General features: G+C 39.0%; 2 protein-coding genes across 10 annotated transcripts in view; one reads left to right on the forward strand and one right to left on the reverse strand.

Annotated features, from left to right (window-relative positions):
- The first annotated feature begins 29 nt into the window (after positions 1-29).
- On the forward strand, positions 30-5901 carry LOC111863092 (probable glucosamine 6-phosphate N-acetyltransferase). 4 transcript variants are annotated; one of them, XM_023849114.2, is made up of 6 exons: positions 30-111; positions 865-1021; positions 2044-2106; positions 3970-4100; positions 4727-4788; positions 4865-5901. In XM_023849114.2, the coding sequence occupies exons 2-6, from the start codon at positions 922-924 to the stop codon at positions 5019-5021; spliced, it is 513 nt and encodes a 170-aa protein (XP_023704882.1). In that variant the 5' UTR covers positions 30-111; positions 865-921; the 3' UTR covers positions 5022-5901. The 4 variants fall into 4 exon arrangements, with proteins under 4 accessions (XP_023704882.1, XP_023704884.1, XP_023704880.1 ...); XM_023849116.2 differs by lacking the exon at positions 30-111 and adding an exon at positions 339-426; XM_023849112.2 differs by lacking the exon at positions 30-111 and adding an exon at positions 433-600.
- Positions 5024-24075, reverse strand: part of LOC111863088 (N-terminal kinase-like protein) — a 28887-nt gene continuing 9835 nt past the window's right edge. For 2 of the 6 annotated variants that reach the window (XM_023849095.1, XM_033750920.1), the window contains exons 8-19: positions 21595-21692; positions 19048-19140; positions 13842-13977; positions 12797-12988; positions 12408-12572; positions 11556-11698; positions 10575-10694; positions 9605-9739; positions 9187-9232; positions 8943-9104; positions 7953-7994; positions 5024-5110 (exon numbers count right to left, since the gene is read on the reverse strand). In XM_023849095.1, the coding sequence (XP_023704863.1) occupies positions 8974-9104; positions 9187-9232; positions 9605-9739; positions 10575-10694; positions 11556-11698; positions 12408-12572; positions 12797-12988; positions 13842-13977; positions 19048-19140; positions 21595-21692 (1259 nt within the window). In that variant the 3' untranslated portion in view covers positions 5024-5110; positions 7953-7994; positions 8943-8973. Of the gene's footprint in view, positions 5111-6057; positions 7739-7952; positions 7998-8942; positions 9105-9186; positions 9233-9604; positions 9820-10574; positions 10695-11555; positions 11699-12407; positions 12573-12796; positions 12989-13841; positions 13978-19047; positions 19141-21594; positions 21693-24075 lie in introns of those variants that run through there. The other 4 variants (XM_023849097.1, XM_023849096.1, XM_023849098.1 and 1 more) reach the window with 4 other exon arrangements.

Consider the following 24075-nt stretch of genomic DNA (forward strand, 5'->3'; position numbering starts at 1 on the left):
TGTCGTCGTGCAGACTAGCAGATACTTATCGTAGTTCTGGAGTGCATCTTCCGCCCTGAAGATGGAAGTAGACAATATGGCTTCGTGTTCCACCGGAGAGCTTGGCAAATTGTAAGTGGGATTTGTGGTCCACAAAATGGCGCTGTGGCAGGTTTTCTCCGAGTACTTCGGTTTCCTCTGCCAATCTTCATTCCACCAATTGCTCTACATCACTCTCACTGCTCTCACCTATCATCTGCGGCTGGTACAATAGGCCAGAAGTGGCCGAAGTACAAGGGACTTAGTGCCACCCGTCCCACCCTACTAGCAATAAAAAAAATAATAAAAAATCATATGTGATCATAGTGCTAACATGAAGTCTCAATTAATTAAGTTGGTCACACTGTTTTGTCGTCTGCAATATGTAGTAGACGGACGTATCACAAGGTACTTATTTGCAACATGTCAATAGCTACTTGTGCTTCGCAGGTGGACGGCACGGAAAAGTAGATTGGAAAGCACGGTCTTTAGTATTGTGGTGGATATTCCAGATATCATTCCATATGTGATTAGCACCATAACAGTTTTTATGTGAAATTTATTATGGAATCGCAGGATGAGGTATTAAATACTTGAAGCTGCTTCTACAGTACTTAAAATTAAGTTATGCAACTAAGCAACGTATTAATACACTTGAGTGAAAGATAAGGTGCTGCAATATGGTGAGCTGATACAGCCATAGGAAATGCTACTTTGAGTGTACTTAGTATAGTGTTATATAAAAATTTCCACAACCCTCTTGTGGACTGAAATAAATTAGTTATTAACTATTTATTAAATTATCAAATTAATAGTGCATGATTGTCTTCGTTTCTTTGATTATAGAGTGCTCCATTGAGCAATGAACCACTGTACAATCCACATCTACTCCAGAGACTTGACATGGCTAAATGTAAAACAAGGTTTGATCCACCCATTTCTCCAAATCAGCCAGGTGAAGGTCTGATTATGCGGCCTCTTTGCCCAGCAGATTATGACAAAGGTGATGTATGAGACTACATTTCTTGTCTTGTTAAATTCTTTATTAAAAATGCCATTTCTTTTAATATGAAAACTGGAATTAATCCACTTGAACAACTACAGCTAATGTAGGTCCCCAAGTTTTACCAAATTCAGCAGAGGGAAATTGGAGCTATTTATCCCTCAGAGCTACTGGACTTATTTTTATTGCTTGTATGCTGTTGTGTTATATAACGTTAAAGTACTGGGGGCTGTCAACACATCAGTTAGTTTTAATAAATCCATTAAAATTATATAAAATTTGAGGTTTTCATGGCAGTGACTATGAAGAATGCCATCTTCTTGAATGTGGCATCATGTAGATCTTGTGTAAACCAACGTTTTGGAGGAAGATGGAGGTGATACGTTCCTCTGGAACGTTGGTTCGCACGAGATCTACACAGTGCCACATCCCAGAAGACAACATTGTTCCTATTAAAATTAATTTACTTTGTTATTGTCTCAACAGCCTTATCCTCAATCGCTATTTGGTTGCTTGTCCTCCCCTCCTCTGAAGATATGCAGACTGTTGATTTAAGATGCTAATCACTGGAACTTAACTTTCATTCATTCATTCATATGCATATTAACTGCACAGTTGGTGAGCTTACAGAATGGAAACATCACAAACTAACATTTGTTTCCTTTCATGTTGTAACACCTGACTATTTGAGCCTCGTTTCTATATACACAGGTCTACATTAGCATTGTGCAGCAAAGTGGAGCAGATGAAATAAGAAAATACACAGAAATTATACTTGTCATCTCCATTACAGTCACTCCCACTCGAAACTCTTGGTTAACATTACTTCTGGAGAATTTGCTCATAAGTGCTTTGTCAATACAGTGGCTGACTACAGAATTTGAATCTTGGGAAGGCTGACCATAGGGAGGATAGAATACTGAGCATTAAGATAATATCCACTATGCTCTGCCTCCATGCCCCCTATATGCCTGAACACAGAAATCAGCAGTGACCTACTTTTTTGCTTGTTTTGCATGCAGGCTTTGTTCAACTGCTGTGCCAGCTCACCAAGGTCGGTGAAGTCTCCAGGAACCAGTTTCTCAGTAGGTATAAGAATGGAATGAGGAAGCTGTGTCTGTCAAGGTTGTAGCTGTATATGTGGCTCTCAAACAGCATATTAGAAAGTTTACAGGATTTTGCTCTTATTTTGAGAAGTTCTCTTCTTTACTGGTGAAAAATATCAAGTGCAGAAGTTACTTAAAATATAAGAAGAGTGACTTGAGGTATCTTCTCAACTGCTTTGTGCCTCTTCTCATGTAACACACATTTATTAAACAAATTTTTAACCATCAGCTGAAGAAAAAAAATTTGAAATTAAAATTAAATTAAGTGCTTGAGAGAATGCACACCATTTTTGGGTGGGTAAATAGTTCACAGTTTACTAACTGGACTGGTTATCCATGACTGCCAACACGAAGTTACCTACTTTTAACAGCTGAGCATACACTTTTGCTCATTTGAGAAATGTGTCTCTTAATCGTGCCATGTCTCTCTGCCTGTCCACAGCCAACAACTACTCAAGAAACCACTGAACAGAGTTTAATAAAATTCAAGAGTTCTAAAATGTGTGAGAATGTTTCACTTTTGATCGAGATCTACATAAAGATATACAAATAATCTGCACATCTCAGGCGTAACTCACAAAACATTTATTGGAGCAGAATGTGAGAAACACTATAAAGAAAAAGTAAATGTCTTCTATGCTACATATTTTCTGTATATCTTATGTTTTTTTAAATAATTACATAAGAATGTACCAGAACTGTTACATCATGCATACATTTCCTAGCTTGTTCCTTAGTAGCATTTCCTCCATACTGAAAATAGCCGCATCAGTGTTTATGAGGGGGTACCCAAAAGAAACCGAACATTTTTTTTTTAAACTTATTTATTCAAATTTTAAGCACAAACCTTCAATCCCCTTCAAAGTACTTTCCACTTACACCAATACACTTGTCTAGTCTTTTATTCCATTTTTCAAAACATTGTCTAAATTCATCTTTTGAGATGCTTGACAGCGTCTCCGTCGTTTTTTCCTTCACCTCAGCAACATCAGCAAAACGCTTTCCTTTCATGTCTCTTTTCATTCGAGGAAACAAAAAAAAAGTTTTGATCATTTCGGGACTCTTCTTTCAAAGCACAGCATTCTTCCACGGGACCTTGTTTTTGTTCAGCAGTCAGCAGTCGTGGCACGAATTTCGCAGCCACCCTTTTCATTCCCAAATCTTCTGTCAAAATTCGCTGAACTGAGCTCCAAGTCACTCCTGACAGCTCCACAATTTCTTCAGTGGTCTGTCGTTGATCTTCCTTGATGATTTCACAAATTGTTTCAACATTTTCATGTGTTCGGGCCATGGAAGGACGACCAGAACAAGGTTTGTCATCAATTGACATTTCACCATTTTTGAAATGGGAAAACCACTCAAACACTTGAGTTTTCCCCATAGCATCGTCCTTGTATGCCGTTTTTAACATTTCAAGAGTTTCTGTTCAACTTTTCCCGAGCAAAAAGCAGAATTTCACTGCCGCACGCTGTTCACGAAAATCAGCCATTGCAAAAATGACGATCACATCAAACAGTTGTCACTATAAACTCTGCCCAAACCAGTCCTTACCTTCTGAAGCAACGGTAGTCGGCTTATCGACTCAGGAATGTTAGCTCTATGAGCTCATAGCGGCAAAACGCGGTACTACAAAAGCTCTGCCCACAAAAAAATTAGTTCAGTTTCTTTTGGGTACCCCATCATATATGAGCATTGGTTGATGTGGCCCACTTCCATGCAGTTGCAAAATGTAGAATGTGTGGAGATTTACCTCAGTATCTCTTATGCACCTTAGTGACCATGTTATGGACCACTGTCACTTGGGTGAGTAGTCGCATCACTTATACAGCCATCATCTTTCAGGACGCTATGCAACAATGAAGGAATGCCCCAACACATACTATGTGACAGTCATTGAGGACATGACAACAAGTCAGATTGTGGCCTCTGCTACACTGGTTGTGGAACAGAAGTTCATCCATGATTGTGCAGTGGTAAGCTCCACCCTGATACATCACATCCATGAATGAACTCCTAGCTTAAGTTTTTGTAGGGTCAGATTTCTGCAGCACCAAGAATAGGGCAGGAATTCTTCTAGTGGCTAACAAAGAAATATGTCAAGAACTAATTACGTGTGAACATCACAGAACCAAAATCTCCATTATAGTCATAATGAAACTCTGGGGAAATATGTAATTTCAAAATTAAATTTCTGTAAAAAATGAGGAGAAGGAAATGTTTGACTCTATTTAATTATGTCACCTTGCCATTTATTTTGCATAGAGAAATGCTCTTACTTTTACAGACACATAAAACTACACATGTCTGGGAACAGTGTTCAGGAAAACATCAGGATCTGATGAGATGAAGTAAATGGGGAATGGAGGAATTTTACAATTTATGCAGTCCACATTGTATTATGATAGGGAGACAAATGTGCATGAAATCTCGGCAGTGAAGCTTATAGAAGAGTTACCATTTGAGAGACAGGATGAGATACAAGGTTAATAGTGTAAGGACGGGAAGTGAACTAGCTCAGTTGCCAGAGGGTGAGTTGGCTGTCACAATTCAGCCTTTTTCTCCATGTAACTTGTAGAATATAACAAGTTGCTCTTTACAGAGGGGTCGCCTGGAGGATGTGGTGGTAAGCGATGACTATCGTGGGAAGCAGCTTGGAAAACTGTGAGTACTCACTCTTACTGCTTTATGGTCTGGTAGAATAGGACAAACATCATGGTACATGAATGGACTGTTACAGGATCATCACAGTCGTCACACTGCTTGCCCAGCATCTGAACTGCTACAAAATCACGCTCGACTGTAAGGACACGATGATTCCATTCTACAGCAGACTAGGTTACAAGCTTGAGCCATGCAGCTCCAACTACATGCAGATCCGCTTTGAGAATTCCTGACAGTCAAAGCTGTGAGGTGCTGCAGGCAGCATTCTCTTGTGGCAGCTTCTGTGACAATGAGTTCCTGTACCCTGATGCCATATTCATCTCTGAAATTATTCAGAGGATTTCAATTAAATTTGATATTAAGAGTTATATACCAAAAGCAGTTACTGTGTATGAATTTCATTTGATCTGTACTCAGCTGCAATACCCCTACTTTATATGAAGCTCAAATTTTACCTCTGTCAAATTGTACATAAGTGTAGACCTAAGTGTGATCTATACAGTTTATATTTATCTAATTACAGGCAAAAATTGTGTATGTTTGAAATATAGTTGTACTGCAGTGGATTATACATTTCATATGAGTTGAAATTTCACACAGTCTGTGGTTGTTGATCACTGTGCTCTTGTAATTTTGAGGAAGACCATAGCCTCTGTTCACCAATGGGAACCTGCAGATGTCCTAGTCTGAAGTGCTTTACAAAGGAATGAATATGCCAATTGATATTGACTGTTGTAGGATTGTTACCCTGTTCAGGTGTGGATGATGTTTACAGTGTTTCAAAGGTACATACTGCATCCATTTTTGGGGTCGAAGTGTGAATGGAGGTTTGGTTGGTGAGATTCTGTGTATATTTATACACACTTAGGTCAAAACTAGAAAGAACATGTTATGGTATTTTGGGATGTGACACTGTTTAGCTTGGTAGATGGATATCAACATTTTGGAGGAATGTGTTACCTCCAATCTTGAGGGTATACGAGGTGTGTTCAAAAAATGACGGGAATTTCCGTATTTTGGAAAAAATATTTATTCATTCGTCTACATTAATGTTGTCGCCTTCAAAATAGTCCCCATTCGATATTATGCACTTACGCCAGCGCTTCTTCCAATCATCGAAACACTTCTCAAACTCGATTTTTGGGATAGCCTTTAGCTCTTTCAGCGATGCGCTTTTAATGTCATCTATGCTTGTAAAACGACGGCCCTTTAAGGTTCTCTTTATTTTTGGAAATAGGAAAAAGTCACACGGAGCCATGTCTNTATTCCATGTCAAAAAAAACAAGCTGAAGACCTTGCGCTGCATGTCCTGTGACATTTGGTTTTTAAGATACACATCATTGTCAAATGATTAAACCATGAATGCCTCATAGTTAGTTACAATAAGCATTCAAAGTGGTTTCCGACTATTTCAAGCAGATGGCAGTGTGCTGTAGGGCATTCACGCCTCTTGATATGTTGGCACTAACCATCATCGCAGCCTCCTAAGGTCTTTTGAGGGATAGTCCTGAGAAGGCACATGTGGTCCTTCAGGTGTCCCCACAGGAGGAAATCGACCACAGTTAGATCTGGTGACTGAGGAGGCTATGCCATCAGCCCTTGACATCCAACCCGCCTTCTTTGATATATCACATTCAACCACTGCTGTAGTAAGTCTTCCCCTCACCATACAGGGACTCCACTGTGCTGAAACCACAGCCTCTGCTCGCAGCTAGATGCACATCTTTAAGCAGCGCTGGTAGAATGGTTTCCAGCAAATTGTGGTATCACTGATGTCAGCCCATCAGATAGCAGACAGGGGGCCTAAAATAATGTCCCTGGTGATTGCAGCCAAACACTGATGCTGAAGCAGACTTGATACCCACATTCACAGCTAGCATGAGGATTACTGCATGCTGCAGATGCTGAACACACACACACACAAAACATGCTTCATCTGTCCAGAGAATTCATCTATGATGTAGCCATTCACAGAATTTCATCCATAGTGGGCAATCTTCAGGAATCAGATGTACACTCCATGAGCAGTAGTATGGATGTAATTGATTAACATGGAAGTCCTTTTAGGACCCTCGGTTGGGACAGTCTCCTGATATAATGTGAGCCTCTCAATGGCTCTCATTCCACAGTGGCAGTTATGGCATCATTGGCTGGTGTCAGTACAGTCTGTGGTGACCTGCATTCACAGGTAGATGTTGTTACACATCCTGTCTCACAGAGATGCTGCTTCAGTTGTTAAAAGACATGTATAGGCAGTTCAACATGGCAAGTTGTACACTCATTGCCACTTCCATGGCAAACAGGAATACAAAGTTTGGTGAAATTTTTCCAATTTAATTCAAAATGGCAATGTTATAACACATGGTACTTTTCTGTGGGTATGGCTAGGTCATGAGCTATGTATAAAGGAGGTACAATGAATAACTCTGTGATCTTCTATAATCAGAATGAATAAGTCAAAAATTTCTAATTCTTTGATTTCATCATATATGTACTCATGACTGTAAGTCTTCCTACCAGGAACCAAGCTGACAAGTTTCAGGATTCAGATGAAATTCACACCAAATCTAGTATAAATAAACATAACCTTAATCCTAACACACAGAGAAATGTAATTATAAGTTAGGTCTATAAAACAAAGTTACTGACTGGCCATGTACAAAGAGAGAACTCACACAGCAGTAATCAGTTCAAGTGGAGACTGTGCCTCACTTGCAGACATATGAAATGTTGGTAACTCTTACTATATACTTTAAATTGACACCTCACAATTCTAGGGCAACTTCACATGCCCTGAGGAATCACACCTTGTTCATTTGTGACAGTAACTCTCATGAATAAAAAAGCACTCTCAATATAGTAAATAAGTATGTTAAAAATGCAAAACTTGGCTGCCACTGCACACAATGCCAGGAACTGGACGTTGGCAGCACAGCACCAGCACATCCGCCTGCAATAAATTAAGTGAACTGTAGGTACCACTACTGCATCTGGACCCTGTCCTGTGCCAATCTAGTCTTCACTGTGTACTCAACAGTTTTATTTCCTCTCTAACACTGTCCCAAGATCTATTGACCTCTTTCTTTTCAGTTTTTCAAAACTGCAGACCTATCACAGTGTTATTTAAATTTATTTAAATATCAGACTTTCTTTTGTTTACTTACTTGTGCAACCATTTAACACTGGTCACTGTCCTACAGTCACCTCTGCTGAAACAGAGAACATGGCTTTTATCTAAGTGATCTTTTTCATTACCAAATATAATCAAAACTGCTTGTGCATCATTTCTTCATGAGAACTTCAGACTGAATACTGATGCTGCTCAGAATCTCATTTGTTAAGTTCCCCGAAACCAACAGTTCTCAGCCTCCTCTGAGTGCACCCACAAAAAGCTGAGTGTCATTTAGATGTTTTGCCCTGCAGCATTTAATACAATGTAATCTGGTCACGGATGTGACTGGGCCCAATGCAGCCAGATCTTGGTGGGGACTCATCAGACTCACTGACAATCACAATGGTAATGGCAGAGACGGTGCATGCACTAAGTTGCATTCTCCCAACTACAGTCTGCAACTGGAGTTCTCCAGTTTCAGAGTTCTTATTCAGTTCTTCAGTATAGAGGGGGTGGGTTTTCCCCGTGCACTGCGACTAATAGTCTATTGTACATCCCCCTTTAATTTCTACTGTCGCCATACCCTACCGATATTGGTGCCCGCTATCTCCCCTTTCTACCAGCGAGGTCAGCCCTCTACTGGCAGTGATACCCGATTACTCTGCCAGCGAGGTCGGCCCTCTACTGGCATTGGTACCCGATAACTTCCCCATCTACCAGAGGCATTGGAAACTACTTGGGCAGGAAACTTTTTGCCTAATTTTGCTCAGAGGTCTCCTGGAGACATGAGGATCTTTTATGTGCCGTAAATCTACGACACGGGACCCACGGCTTAAAGTCCCTCCCGGAGGACTTGTTCCCTGAATTTTTCTGCCCTTAAAAATTCCACGACCTCCACCGGGTTTGAACCCGCGTAACTTGAGTCACGAGGTGGGAACATTACCCCTAGACTACGCAGGCCGCTTTCAGAGTTCTTACTATGGCAGATTAATCACTAGACCACACTTGCATTAATGCATATTTCTGTGTGGTGCTCACTCACCTGGAAATCTCTTGTTTCTAGTGTGTGGCAGTTATATTTTCTTTGTTCCTAGTTTCATGGGTCCACCTGTTAATCTGGTTGCTCTTCGAGCTTCGAGTTCCTTCTGGCGCTGCAGTTTCCGCTCCTCTCGCTTTTTACGTGCCTCTTCCAATCTGCTCGAGGCTGTGCAGACACATAATGTAAGACTGCCCTCCAAACAATTTGGTGCTACCACACAACCAAGATAAAGAGTGCATGTACATACCTCCACCAGTCTCCTCCAGAGGTTCCCACTCGGTGTCCTCCCAGCTCTGGAACACATGACAGGCCCCTAAATATAGCAGAATTGAACGTAGTTCTAAAGGTTTGATGTTAGAAATTATTTTCTTTCAAAATTATCCATTGTCATAATCGGAAGAATGTACAGCATCCCAGAGTCTGTAAGCAGTGCCCATTCTGTTTGACAGCATACAGATCATAGGAAGCTCATAATGAAGTTACAAGCTGGGTCCCCTGAGCAGCAGACACTGCTGCTGTTGCTACAACTGTCTCTGGATCTGCGTGCCATGTCACAGGGACACACTCACTACTTCTCTCAATCTTGAATTATATTTGCCAGTAAGGATATTATAAGGCTATATTTAACTTATTTATGTTAGTACAATGTCAGACATGAGGACCACCTGTGTCCGATTTGCCGACTCTTCCTTGGTGCCATCTCCCCAGTTGTAGGTGTTCACAGATTTTGTTCCGGCTGTATCCTCCACAGGAACAAAGTCTGTTGTGCCCCACCCTTCCCCTTGACCACTCTCTGCCGCCTGAAGAATAAATAAATTGTTTAGATACAGTTTGAGTTCCTTCATCCCTGTATCTGTGTGGATGCACAGTGCTGGCACATCTGGAACAAGGTTTAACAGCTGTTAACAGAACCACACTCATTCACGGGAATGGGATTCTACTTTCTATCTTGGAATATCAGCTTTGATAATGTAACTCAAGCAATGATAAGCAGGTGATACTTTTGTTGCAGGTGTTATGACACCTGATGTTTCATGGCTGTCATCAGTGGATCATACAGTGAGCCGGTTCAGTCTTTCACATTTTCACAGTGCTTCCCTATGACCAATTTAATAATATGATCCTCTTTATCAATCTCCCAAATTCTCTTACCATGAGGCTTTTATACTAAAATTTTGTATTTATTTCTTTTTTACTCCCATGATTGGTATGTGTCCTGCCTACCTCATTATGTAAACAAATATAAAATTTGCAAGAACTGTGACAATCACCATAGTGAACATAAAGATTACAGACTGCAGGGATATGCTGCCATGTAGTTGTACTCATTCTCCTGTTGCACTAGTATTATAGCCTTTTGTAATGAGATACTTGAAAAACAAAAATACATGTTGCATTTAAAGACAGTGGTTACGCATACAGATGGTAGGTAGATATTTACAAAACTCTGATTCAACTAGGATTCGATCATACAGCTGTGTGTGCACGAATCCAGCTTGCTAACCCACCAGCTAAGCTGCACTACAGTGTTAAGACTACAAATTTACATTATCTTGTTATGAAAGGAAAGTATGCTTTATGAGTTCTGCCTGGAAGTCCTGATGATGGACATTTGCTCAGGCACAGGTACTATACCAAATCTTCCTCCAGACTGCCCCACTCCTCCATATCCCAGCCATCAGTCCCCTTCTTTTCCTTAGTTCCTGGCAGCAGGCTCTTTGGTTCTGAAGCTGTACTCGGTGGGCTTGCTGGGGTCTGCAACATTCACATTCACGTTTATAAGTCCAAACCCACGAAAAAGGGTACATATGGGATTTAAGGTTCTCACAGTGGTGGCTATGGAGAGTTCTAGCAACTGGGACATAACAGCATCTAGTCAACTGAAAGTCCACTGACGCTTCAGAGGAACATGTACATTATTGCTGCCTACTTCATGCTAGTTTCCTGCCTGGCTTACTCTTCAAGCCTGAAGACAGAGGCATCATGTTCCTCTGAAATGTCGATTGAGTTTCAGGACACTACATGCTGTTATACAGCAGAAGACAGAACTCTGTGCATGTATATACAAATTTTAACAATCAACTTCTTTTACCTCTCTAGTCCTAATGGCTGTATTCAGCAAACTAGAAACTATGGCTGTGTAGTCTGGTAGAGTGGTACCAATGTTTGAGAGAAAACTGCTGCTCTGAAGATGAGACCAGCACACTCCTCTAAAACATCAGTAACCTTCTACCAGACTACAAGGCTTCACATTCCAGAAAATGGTATTCTTCATAGTCACTACTATGAGAACCACAAATACAACACCTTTCAGTCTGTCCAGCAATCACTGAAACATATCTGAGAAAATATATCTAAGCCCTCATAGAGATCAAGTCTGTTCAGTTTGGTGTAGGTTAAACATACATACTGCAGTCCATGATATAAAAACAGACCAAAGTATGAGAAGTGCTAACAGCAATTATATTTATTTTTCTCTAACACTTGCCTCTCCACTCACATGACATACAAGGCAAAGGACAAGTTGGAATGACACGGTTATCAGAGACACTGTGATGAGACAGCCCAAGAGCAAGAATAATATAATAGTGCATCACAAGATATGATGACACTCACATCCATTTCACCCCAGTTCTCTGTGTCCCATGTCTCATCATAGTCGGACACTGACTCGGCCCCTTTACTTTCCTCCTGCTCTAGCGATGTCATTGATGTCACACTTGATGTTGTCGTGGAAATGCTGCTGCTAGATGGTTGTTCTGCCAACATTACAATTTATGTAGCATTGATTTTCATGAAAGCTTGTTGTCTCTGATCATACATTATGCATCTTTTTAATTCAATCTGCAAAGATGGTCAGATGTGGCACACAAGACAGGCCTATCCTTTTGCATCAAATACACTGTTCTGGATGTACCTTTTCTTTTGTACATGATCATCTAACACTGCAATGGTAGTGATCTCAATGTTATGATGGGCTGCACCTACAGCTTGCACTGGTGGGGGGGTGGAAGAAAGACAAAGAATTCTGGTACGGAAATCTCTTGGAAAATTATCATTTCGAGGACCGTGAGTTAAGAAGGATTTTAAGGAATTGGATGCCAGTTTGTGTCAAACGGATGGCTCTGGTATTAGTGGTGGTCACCTTTATGCCTTTTTACCAGCATCAGAAGCGACAGAAAGATACAAACACATGCTTCCTGTCTTATATATATATGGAAGCAATGTGACAGTAAGTCTTCAGTTTGGTTCCTCATAAGAGCAGCTAAACAATTCTTTTTTGAGGGGGGTTAAGTAGGCTGGGCATTCGATCTGCACTGGGTTAAATGACTGCCTACAAAACCATTATGTATTTACTTATTTGAGGAGGAGGAGATACAGTCCAGATTTCTTTGATCACTGTAATCTGAGCTGATGACATAGAGGAATGTTTGAGTTCCATAGAATATGTTACAGTGGTTACAGTACCCAATGAGCCAGGCTTGCTCAGTGTCTTGCTGGCGACTGGAGTTATCGACTTCACAGTATCAGACTGGCTGCGGTAAAACTTGGAAGTAACTGCAGTTACAGCCCAGCCTGCCCATGTGGCAGCAGCGTTGGACAGGCTTGGCGTGGCTGTGTGGACATCAGCCTCTGTAACAGCCATCACATGATATTATGAATACCTACCAGTCATGCTACACACATCACATAAAGAAAATGGCAATTAAATTAATGAATGTGTTCCAACATCATATGACGCTGTAAGAAATCCAACCACACCACATCTGGTGACGTTTAACAGCTGGAATAACACAACTGCTCCAGTTATGTTCCTCCATTTCAGATTAAGACCCAGATTCAAGTACTGCACTTACCCATTGATTCCCTCAGGCTGGGATCCTCTGACACCTTTTCTAGCTTTCCCAGGAACCCCTTGATAGTCCGGAACACATTATCACGCACAGACTTCTCTGGATCAACTGTGAGTTGGCAGAGGGCAGGCAGAATACGTACTGCAACCTCAGACAGAAGGAAATACTGCTGTGTGGCAGCCAGTGCTAGGACACCTGCATATAACATGTCAGCAATTAGAACTGAACTGACCATACAAAATACTAATAATTCTAACCAACTCCCTGGCACAGTGTCATGAATAAACTTTCACATCCTCATGAGCTACTTCCATCTTAATATTAACTTCCCATTTATGGTTTCGTCTTTCAGATCAAGGAAATCTCAGGCCCCACCCACAATGATGTATACCAGTTTCTACATTACTGCTACATGTCTGATTTATCACATGCAGTCACTCTAATAATATTAGGCTGAGTACATCCTGTTGAATGCTTGTGTAACATTATCAATTTCCATCTGTTCCTTCTCTTTGAACCAGATGTCTTTCAGCCCTCTGTCCTCAAACACCTTCAATAATTAATGTAACACCACTTGGCATACATCTTTGCGATTTGCTTTTATGCCGCCTATGTGCAACGTCAGTTACTGTTCACTTGTCATTTCTCTTTATTGACACTATATGTTGTGGCCTAACTGGCCATCTTTAAGTGTACAGGTGTACTAAGCGTACAGTTTAAAAGTCAATGATGGAGAATTTTCAAGATACATGCCACATGGGGGTTCCAGATAATGTGGCTAGGTAAGTATGTAAAAAGACAGAAGTCGGGAAGTTTTGTTAAAGGAGTGCCTTATTCTGTGTTACAATGGCAGTTCAGATACGTGGACAATTAGCTGATACTGACACAGGTATAAGATGGTTAACAATTTAGGAAGCATAGTTCATGTATCACCAAAAGAATAAATACTATTCAAGTCAAAGAAAAAGAAGGTAAATTGTGTATTGAGGAGACTAATTATAAAATGGAATTTAAAGGGTAACATTTGAAGCTAGGTTGTGTGGCTTACCTGCACTGCGGGCAGGAGGAAATGGGTCTCGCATGGCACGGATGAAGGCAGAGATGAGGACCTTCTGCCGTATCTGGGGATGCAGGTGCTGGGCAATCTTGCCCAGGCACACAGTGGTGTTGGTCCTGATGCCACCCTGTAACCAGAGCACACAGTGACACTGATGCAGTAACTAACTGAGTCACCAGTTACAATCAATTACTTAGTAAATACATTCAGTAGACCTTTCATTAAAATGAATTGGCAGTGTGCCTCCACTTATGAAATTGAAAAAATTATTATATCATTAAATACTAAAAACTCAAGTGGATATGATGAAATTTCACACAGAATAATAAAATTAAGTTCACCATTTATAATTTCTCCATATTTGTAATGCAATACTTAATACTGGTATTTTTCCTGATAGATTAAAATTTGCCACAGTTGACACTATTTAAAAAAGGGAAAACCCATATTATATCCAACTACAGACATATATCATTGTTGACTTCTTTTTCTAAGATCACTGAAAAACTCATATACGTGAGACTTATTACTCATATTGAAGCAAATAACTGGTTGGTACACGAAGAATATGGTGTTAGGACACACTCCTCGACAGAGAAGGCAGCTTTTACATTGACAAATAATATTTTATCTGCAATGAATAATAAGTTAATGGTGGGAGGCATTTTTCGTGATTTACTAAAGGCGTTTGATTGTGTTAGCCATAAAATATTATTGGATAAATTGGAATTCTGTGGAATTTAATGAAAATTCAAAACACTTATAGGATCTTATTTCACAGGTAGATATCAAAGAGTTGTAGTGGGTAACAGAATTGACAGTAACAACTCATCCAAATGGGAAACAATTAAATGCGGTGTTCCACAGGGCTCAATTCTTTATCCCTTCTTTTTTCTGCTTTATATTGATGATTTACCTAAAATAATAAATAAAAACGATAATATGGTATCATTTGCAGATGACACCAGTATTATAGTAACTTACATTAATAAGTTAAACTTTGAAATAAATCTTAATTAAACTTTCAAAGATAATAAATACATTGTTTAATGCTAATTTGCTTACCTTGAATTTTAATGAGACTCAATATGTCGAGTTTCGACCTATGAATTATTATAATATTACTACTCAAATTAACTATTATCAGATAAATTTAACAACTGTGAATGAGACAAAATTTCTGGGATTAATTACTGATGATACTCTTTCAAGGAAACAACATACTGATTATGTTATTAATAAAATTTCCATTGCATGTTTGCATTAAGACATATAAAATATATATTGTCCCTTTAGAAACGTTAGAGCTAACTTATTTTCCTCATATACATTCTATCATAAGTTATGGTATAATTTTTTGGGGTGGCTCTTTTTGTGTTAACAAAAGTTTTTATATTGCAAAAGAAAGTTATTAGAATTATAATGAATTCTACACCAACAGAGTCTTGTAGGGACATTTTTAAGAATTTGGAAATAATCTACTCTCAGTACACATATTCATTACTTTTATACACAATTAATAATAAACATTTATTTAATTTTAACAATGAGATTCACAAATACAAAACTAGAGCCCTCAATAATTTATATTTACTTGCAGTTAACCTAACAAAATACAATAAAGGTGCGTACATATCAGGTATTAAAGTTTTAATCATCTTCCTCAACAATAAAAATGTTAATAAGATCTAAAAGTTTGTGACGATGGTTTATTGCTACAAGTATTGTTTTTGGACATTATCCATCTTCTTGTCTATTTTTTAAAAGAACCATCCTGTTTCTTTTTCAAAACAATGTTTTGGACACTGGATTCTGTCCCCGTTCTCAGATAAAACCTACCCAGTTGGGTCCAATAGTGAGCTAGCCCCTACCTCCGGACACCTATGCCAGTTTCAGAAGCAAGCACAACGCAAACTATCTGTGAGAGCTAAGAAAATATTCAACTATTGAACCTTCACACATATGAGGCCTTGCACCAGAGAAGTATCTTGAATGTAATCATACCTGGAGAGAAGCAACACTCCTTGTGGTGCCAACACCTGAGGACAGGGACAGAATCCAGTCTCCAAAACGTTGTATTTTGAAAAAGAAACAAGGCGGTTTTTTAAAAAATAGACAAGATGATGGATAATGTCCAAAAACAATACTTGTAGCAATATACCATAGTCACAAACTTTTAGATCTTATTTGCATAACCAGTATGGACCTGGTATATATCCCAATTTTAGAAAATTTGAATGACTCAAGATCCAGTTGGCTAAGACTTCCAAACATCTCACTTTTCTTATGAAATGCAAGACTCATGATATTCTTCCCAAAGATCTCATGTTGAAAGCTACACATCACAGTCATTGCTCTTCTAAGATAACTTTACGAGCCAGCAAGGCCCTTCTAAGAGATAGGATCCAGTTCCACTGTTTTAAAAAAGCCACACTCAACAAACAAACCAACGACCTGGAATCATTTTTCCAGAGATCAACCAACCATTCAGACCAACTCTGCATCTTGGCTGCAGTGGAAAGCTCTTACAAACATCATTTCCTGAGGCTGAAGGAGATCCAGATTTGAAAATTCTCAACTCTAAAAAATCACCATCAAACCACCAAGAACCTTGAAGCCATTCAGGGGTCCGAGAAATTTGTCATACACTTATCCAACTATGTTCTCACAGAATCTGAAGAATCCATTCTCAAGAAAGGGCTGAATTTTGCAATGACCAACAGAATGTGTAATCTTGACATGGCATGTGCGGCAGAATCTGTAAGGTCCAAACTTCTCCCCGCCTTGACTATGGAGTTCTGTTGGCGGATCTGGTGTATGTTAGAGAAAGCAAAACCTTTTTCATCTAACATGACTAGGAGGGAATCCATGATGTTAAAATCTATAAAAAAACAATAGGCAGGTACGAATTCTACAAGCTGACAAGGGAAACTGCACGGTGGTGCTGAATGAGTCTATTTACAAGGAGAAGATATCCAGCCTGCTACATTCAGGGGTATATGAAATTTTACGCAAGGATCCTACAGCTCAAATTGAGAGGAAAATACAAACACTCCTTACTAAACACAAAAATGTCCTTCCCGTGGCATTGAAATGTAAACTGACTCCCTACCATAGCAAACCCCCTCACCTCTATGGACTCCCCAAAATACACAAGCCTGATATCCCATTCAGACCGATAGTTAGTTCTATTGAGTCTCCCTGCTATGCACTGGCAGAATTCCTCCATAAGATCCTCAGCCCTCTGGCTGGCAACACAGGTTCCTTCGTAAAGAACTCTGAACACTTTATAAAATCAATACGGGATATCAACCTATAAAAAGAAGACTGCCTTGTAAGTTTTTACGTTGTCAGTCTGTTCACCAATGTACCAGTGGAGGAGGTCTTACAAGTCATAAGAAATAAGACTCAGAACCCAGAGCACTCACCTTTACAAGTTGAATACGTGATTGAACTACTGGACATCTGCTTAACAACCACATACTTCCAGTTTGATGATACGTTCTATCAGCAAAAAGAAGGTATGGCAATGGGAAACTCACTATCTCTGGTGGTCAGTAATATTTTCATGGAGCATTTTGAAAAAAAAAATGGCACTGGACACAGCTGAATACAAACCCGCTAAATGGCTAAGATATGTTGATGACACATTTGTGATATGGCCATATGGACCAGAAAAGTTACAGGAATTTCTTCAACATATCAACAACATCAGGCATACCATTAAATTCACTACGGAAGTTGAGGCTAATAATGCACTTCCATTCTTGGACATTTTGGTTATGAAGCAGGGTCCAAAACTGACCACCAAAGTGTACTGAAAGCCTACTCATACTGGTCGTTATCTTCACTTACATCACGTAAAAACGGGAGTCGTTCACAGTTTGGTCAACCGAGCGAAGGTCATATGTCAAAACCAGAAGGATTTTGGCAATGAAATCAGAAACATAAGACAAGATCTGATGCTCAGTGAATATCCTAAAGAATTCGTGGACTCTGTAATGAAGCCACTGAAAAGAAATCGTCCCTCTTCAGACAGAACATACCAGGGCACTGTAGTCATTCCATATGTCAAGGGTATTAGGAACCGTTTTCAACTCAGGACCATCTTCAAAACTAAACATACACTCCGTGGGATATTAATGAAAACTGGACCTGTTAGAGATGCCCAGCAAACGAAGCAGTGCGTGTATAGCATCCCATGCGACTGCAGCAGATGTTACATCAGCAAAACAAGCAGACCCCTAGAAGTACGCATTAAGGAACACAAATATAACCTGACACAGGGCTTCAGGAAAAATCTAAATTAGCCCAACATGCATATGAGGAAGACCAGAAAATTTGTTGGAATAAAGCAAAGGTCTTGCAGATCGAACCCAACCCCACATACAGGAAATACAAGGAATCAGCCCACACATCTCTGCTGGACCATCCTATCAGTCAACCCAGTGTGGATCTCTCTCCCATCTGGACCCCTGTCATCACAGCAGAAGTCAAGAGACTACAGCGCCATCAAGTGTAGTTGGAGTGGGTAACTATTTGTTTCGTGTGTTGGCACCACAAGGAGTATTGCTTCTCTCCAGGTATGATTTTATTCGAGATACTTCTCTGGTGTAAGGCCTCATATGTGTGGATCTTCAATAGTAGAATATTTTCTTAGCTCTCACAGATAGTTTGTGTTGTGTTGTGTTGGGTTTATGAAACCCTTCTGCAACTGGCATAGGTGTCCAAAGATAGCGGCTCGCTCCATCTATTTGACCCAACTGAGTAGGTTTTACTTGAGGATGGGGACAGAATCATGTCTCCGAAACGTGTTTTGAAAAAGAATAGACAAAATGATTGAAGAGGTTATTATACCATCATTCTTTTTATTCCATAAATGAATATTATCAACACAATTGGTCATAAGTGTGTAAATTTGTAATGTATTTAATTCAGTTAATATAGGTAATTTAAATTAAATTGTATTAATTCAAGTTTTATAGTAAGTTATTTTCAAATTATCTTATTAAATTTTTTACTTTTTATTATTATTTATGTTAATCGATTAATGTAAGTGATTTTGATTATGTGACTCATGTAATTTTGTATATGTATCTTGATATATCTATTTTCATAGGGACCATTTCCACATCCTAGGTTTGTTATCTGTATGGATATATGGAAATTAAAGGGAATGAATGAACATGCTCCTCACCTGGTCATCCTTGGACTGCAGTCTGGCAAAGTGGCGTAAAACCTCCACATTCAGGTTGTTGTAGTTGAGCTTGGGGGCAAGATGGATCACGGACTGCAACACACATATACAGTGTTAGGGGGAGGGCACATCAAGGAAACTTGCAACCGCAATTTTCGAGAAATATTGCTGATTTCAAGAAGGCAACTGCTTTCCAGTTTAGCAGGCACACACTGAGGAAACTTATGTTTGATTAGTGGCTCACATCATCTTAAGTGGGTATGTTCGTCTGATGTAATGCATTATTGTTATTATTTAATTTTGTGCGCTTACCTTCTGCAATAAAAGATAATAATACTGATCATATCTTAATATTTTGGTAGTTGAGACCAGTTGAGATGGCTTGAGATGGCATGAGAAGAGAGGACGGCAACCATAAGGAAAATACTGGGATGTTAATTAATTTGTTTCGATGAAGGTCAATTTACTTTCATCAGGAAATATCACGTCCACACACAATAAAAAATTCTGACATACAGTGCAAGAATTTTAGCAAGACAGAAGACATATGTAGCTGAACCATGTAATGTGGAAGAAGGGTGACTATATAATAAGTTGTATTTAAGATGGAAATATTGAAATAAGTAATATATTAACCTTTAACGGCTGAATGTTATATATATATGCAGCAAGCAGCACCCTGTGTTGGCCGAATGTTATATTTATATGCAGCAGGACACGTGCTCTCTTTGGGAGTGCTGAAAATTTGATCTTGGGGTTGAAACCAAAACAAACCCATGTATTGCCATGTCAGTGGTTCATTCCTTAGCTCTGAACAATGAGATCGTTTATCACAGTACTGGTTTCGATACCATTTACGTTTAAATATGACTGTTTATGACCTGGTCATCAAATATAGCCCAGCTTCTTTTGAGAACTGATAAGGAAATATTCATCGGTGCTTGCAGATGAGTGCTTCCAGAGCTTTCAAGGAAATGTGACCTATTCAAGGATCGGTTTTCAGTGGCAAATTATCAGTTAGGAAGTCAACGTCAGATTGAAATATATTTCTTTATCAGTCAAAAGTTAGTGTCAGACTGTCATGTATTTCTTTGTATACCATTTTTATTTTATGTCTTGGAAGAGATATAAACCCACTCAGCCAGTATTACTTTGTGAGTAAAAGGCATCTTCACCACTGTGACTTTCAGTATCAGTGTCGGACTGACATTCTTTTCAACTAGTATTATAATTACATTGCATTACTAACAGGTGAGAGTGTCACTTTGTCGATCACCATAATTTATTAAATTTCACGGGAACCCCCCTCCCCCAAAATGATTCTTCAATCGCAAAAGGCGAATATCACGGTCAGTGGCGTTTCTCAGGGGAGGCCAAGGTTATCTGGGGCCCAACTGAGTCGACTGGAGGTGAAACATTCACAACACTGGCCAACCAAAGGGAAATAAAGACGTCATGTGTTTCGCTAAATAAGAAAAGCAGGAGCACCATTTTCTATTGCAAAAAGTGTGATGTTGCATTGTGTGTCGTGGACTGCTTTGTGAAGTGGCACATGCATCACAGTGTGAGGTATCTTAAACTGTGAAGTGACGCAGTTCAAAGTCACGTACAGTCTGAAAAAAATATTATTGTATATAGTGTGATTACATTTACAATATCACCAAGTCTCAAAGTTGAAAAAAAAAATTACAGGTAAGTCCTCTGGAATTTCATAACATAATAAAGAATAGATTTTGCATTTCATGACAAAATAATCACAGTTAATTTTCGTCTGTAAAAATTGCTCTTTTGTGTATATGTAGAAAATTTTATTGTCTTTCAGGTTGTTTTAAGTCTGTATTTCTATGTTGCATAGAACGGAAAATATGTAGTTTTTTCTGAAAGTTTGCTGAAAGTTGTTAATTAATTAGGGCAATTTAAATTTTGGCCGCAGAGGGCTCCTGGCAAATTAAAAGTCCATATGTTAAAGGTTAATGCAACAGTATGCTTAAATACAATATTAGGAAAAGAAAACGGGTGCATCCATTCTTCTGTGACAATTTAAACTGAGGTATTTATAGTGTTTCAAAAGAACTTAACCTGGATCCAAATTCCTTCGTCACATGAGAAATTCCTTCCCAAGCCAAACCTATTTTGCCCTGCCTAGCATAGTCTGGGTGGCATTTGCCATATATACCAGACCCCTGCTCAGTTAACTGCATAAAAACAAAATTAACAGCTTCGTCAACCTTTCGTGCCATCTTAAGAAACAAATCACTGACACACATTACAGAACAGCTGACACTAAGAAATCGTGCGGCAACATAATTGTGAGAAGACTGACATGCTCCGTCGCCTTAAGTTGAGTTTCTCAGGCTTCCCATGAGTTGTGTTGCCGTTTCCTCAATTTGAGCTGCTCTATTCAGTAACATATGTTCAACTCAAGCTGACAGCAATTCTCAGAAATTGCAATTGCGTTGTGTTTGCCAGTTTCCTTCGTGTGCCTTGCCTTTAGGTTCATGCTCCTTATCAGTGAATCGCCCATCCTTGGTGGCAAAATTTACTTACCTTCACTGTCTGCTCTCGGATGGTTGGGTTTGTATCCATGAAGCCATGTGCCACTTGGGGGAAGATCTGGTCATTCACTGTAGCCGCCTGCAAATGTCCTGCAACCAAACACTTGTGATGTGACAAGTGCATACAAAACACAGTGAAATACACATTTAAGGATCCTTTTGGGGGACGGGGGGTTGGAATTGAACACTAAATTGCAGAAAATATTAAATGGATGTAGTTTAACACTTAAACTATTGACTTCAGATCGCTGAAACTGAATGTTAAATGAGGGGAATACCAAAATTAAGGGACATTCCCCAGCTGTTACATATATCTTCGTGTTCACCAAACATTTACAGCATTACAGCATAATATCAAAATTCTTACATGTTTAATAATTTGAATCAAAATTTTGTGCTTTTATATAATGATGGCAAATTAGAATTTACCAGTTTAATAAAGTGTCCCACTGCATCACACAGTGATACCACAAGACTCACCAGACAACCTGTTACTAGCCTCTTCTCATTTATATTGAGCTTATTTAATGATGTCAGAAACTTAACTATACAGTATAAAATAATAGGATGATTAGCAAATACGGAAAGGATATAGAAGGAAGCTCTTATACACTAATTTACCTGAAGGGCCAGAGGAAAATGATGAACTTCGGTTAGGATATCTGCTCTTTAGGAAGAGAACTGAAGCCAGGAACTTCTAACCAGGAAGTGCCACTCATGTGATTATTTGTACTTGCAATTTCTGTGCCACTATTTCATTATGCTGTACTTAATTAAACAGTTATGGTATATCCTACATTGTAATAAACCAATTAAAGATGACAGAGGGGAATTCCTTCTAACACAGGAACAACAACTAAAAAGATGGGAAGAACATTTCTCCGGAATCTTGAACAAAAATAAAGATAAAAAGACACAGGGTACTGAAAAACAGACAGAAGAAAATTAAAATGAAAATGAAGATATACAAATAAAACTACATCGCCCAACATTCCCAGAGATTAAAAGGGCATTAAAAGAGATAAAATCTGGCAATATATATATGGGCAATATATGCCCAGAAATAGTTACTTTAGGATTCTGACGATGGTGTATAACACACTGATATATTGGGTTTCTGGACTTTATCCATCGTCCTAGTTTTTAAGATAACAAAAACAGTGATTGAGGCTAGCTCTTTCTAAGGGACCCAACTGAATAGGTGTTTTCCTTCACCTGAGGACGGAAACAGATCCAGTTTCCGAAACGTCGTGTTTTTGTTATCTTAAAAACTAGGACGATGGATAAAGTCCAGAAACCCAATATATCAGTGTGTTATACACCATCGTCAGAATCCTAAAGTAACTATTTCTGGGCATATATTGCCCATATATATATTGCCAGATTTTATCTCTTTTAATGCCCTTTTAATCTCTGGGAATGTTGGGCGATGTAGTTTTATTTGTATATCTTCATTTTCATTTTAATTTTCTTCTGTCTGTTTTTCNGATCTAGGAGACTTTTAAAAAGAATTAAGAATGTAGTTGAACTACGCCTTTGTAAAGAACGGCTGGATTTTGTCATCAGCAAAGTTGTGTTGACTTGTATCCTGAACTGTTATACTTAATGGAACATCACTTAGATCACACTTCTATCCATTTATAGAGCTCCATCTGGTAACTTCTCATATTTCCTAAATAGCTTAGATGCTATTTTAAAATCCCTTTAAAATACTAATTTAGAATTCATTATCTATGGCGATATATACATAAATTAGCTTGTTGACAGTAATATGAAAAAAAAATTAGACACCTCTCTAGTACAAATAGACTTGAAAGGATTCTGACGATGGTGTATGCTGTACAAAACTATTAGACTTATTTTGGACTCTATCCATCATCTGGTATATAGAAGACAAGAAAACACAATGTTTCGGAGTCTGGATCTGTCTCTGCCCTCAGGTGGATGGGGCAGGATAAACTTTTTTAAATTTTTTTTTATAATTACCTTCCATAAATCCTGTAGAGAATACACTCTCATGCGGATGTGGAGATCGTCGCAGTTACAGTCACAACTAAAAATTACAGCTGTCACCCAATAGCATACACATTTGTAATAAAATACTGATGAACATATACAATATAATAAATAAGTTAATTTCAGTAGTAAAAGTAATGGCAAACCTTATACAATTTGTACAGTTTTATACCTACTCAGTTGGGATCATTAGAAAGAGCTAGTCTCAATCATTGCATAAAACCATTATTTAAAAATGGAGATAAACCTAATATGACTGACTACAGACCTATATCATTAGTGACATCGTTTTCAAAAGTTGTTGAAAAGGTTATATATGCAAGACTGCACCAACATATTGTGACGTATTGCGCTGTGAAGGACATCCCCCCTCCCCCCACCAGCGGTGGCATAACATTGCTGCCGCTGCTACGGCAACAGGCCAGTCAACACTCCGCCCCCCTCTGCCGCGGTGAAG

Source organism: Cryptotermes secundus, unplaced genomic scaffold, assembly GCF_002891405.2.
Source record: "Cryptotermes secundus unplaced genomic scaffold, Csec_1.0 scaffold1777, whole genome shotgun sequence".
NCBI classification, from domain to species: Eukaryota; Metazoa; Arthropoda; class Insecta; order Blattodea; family Kalotermitidae; genus Cryptotermes; species Cryptotermes secundus.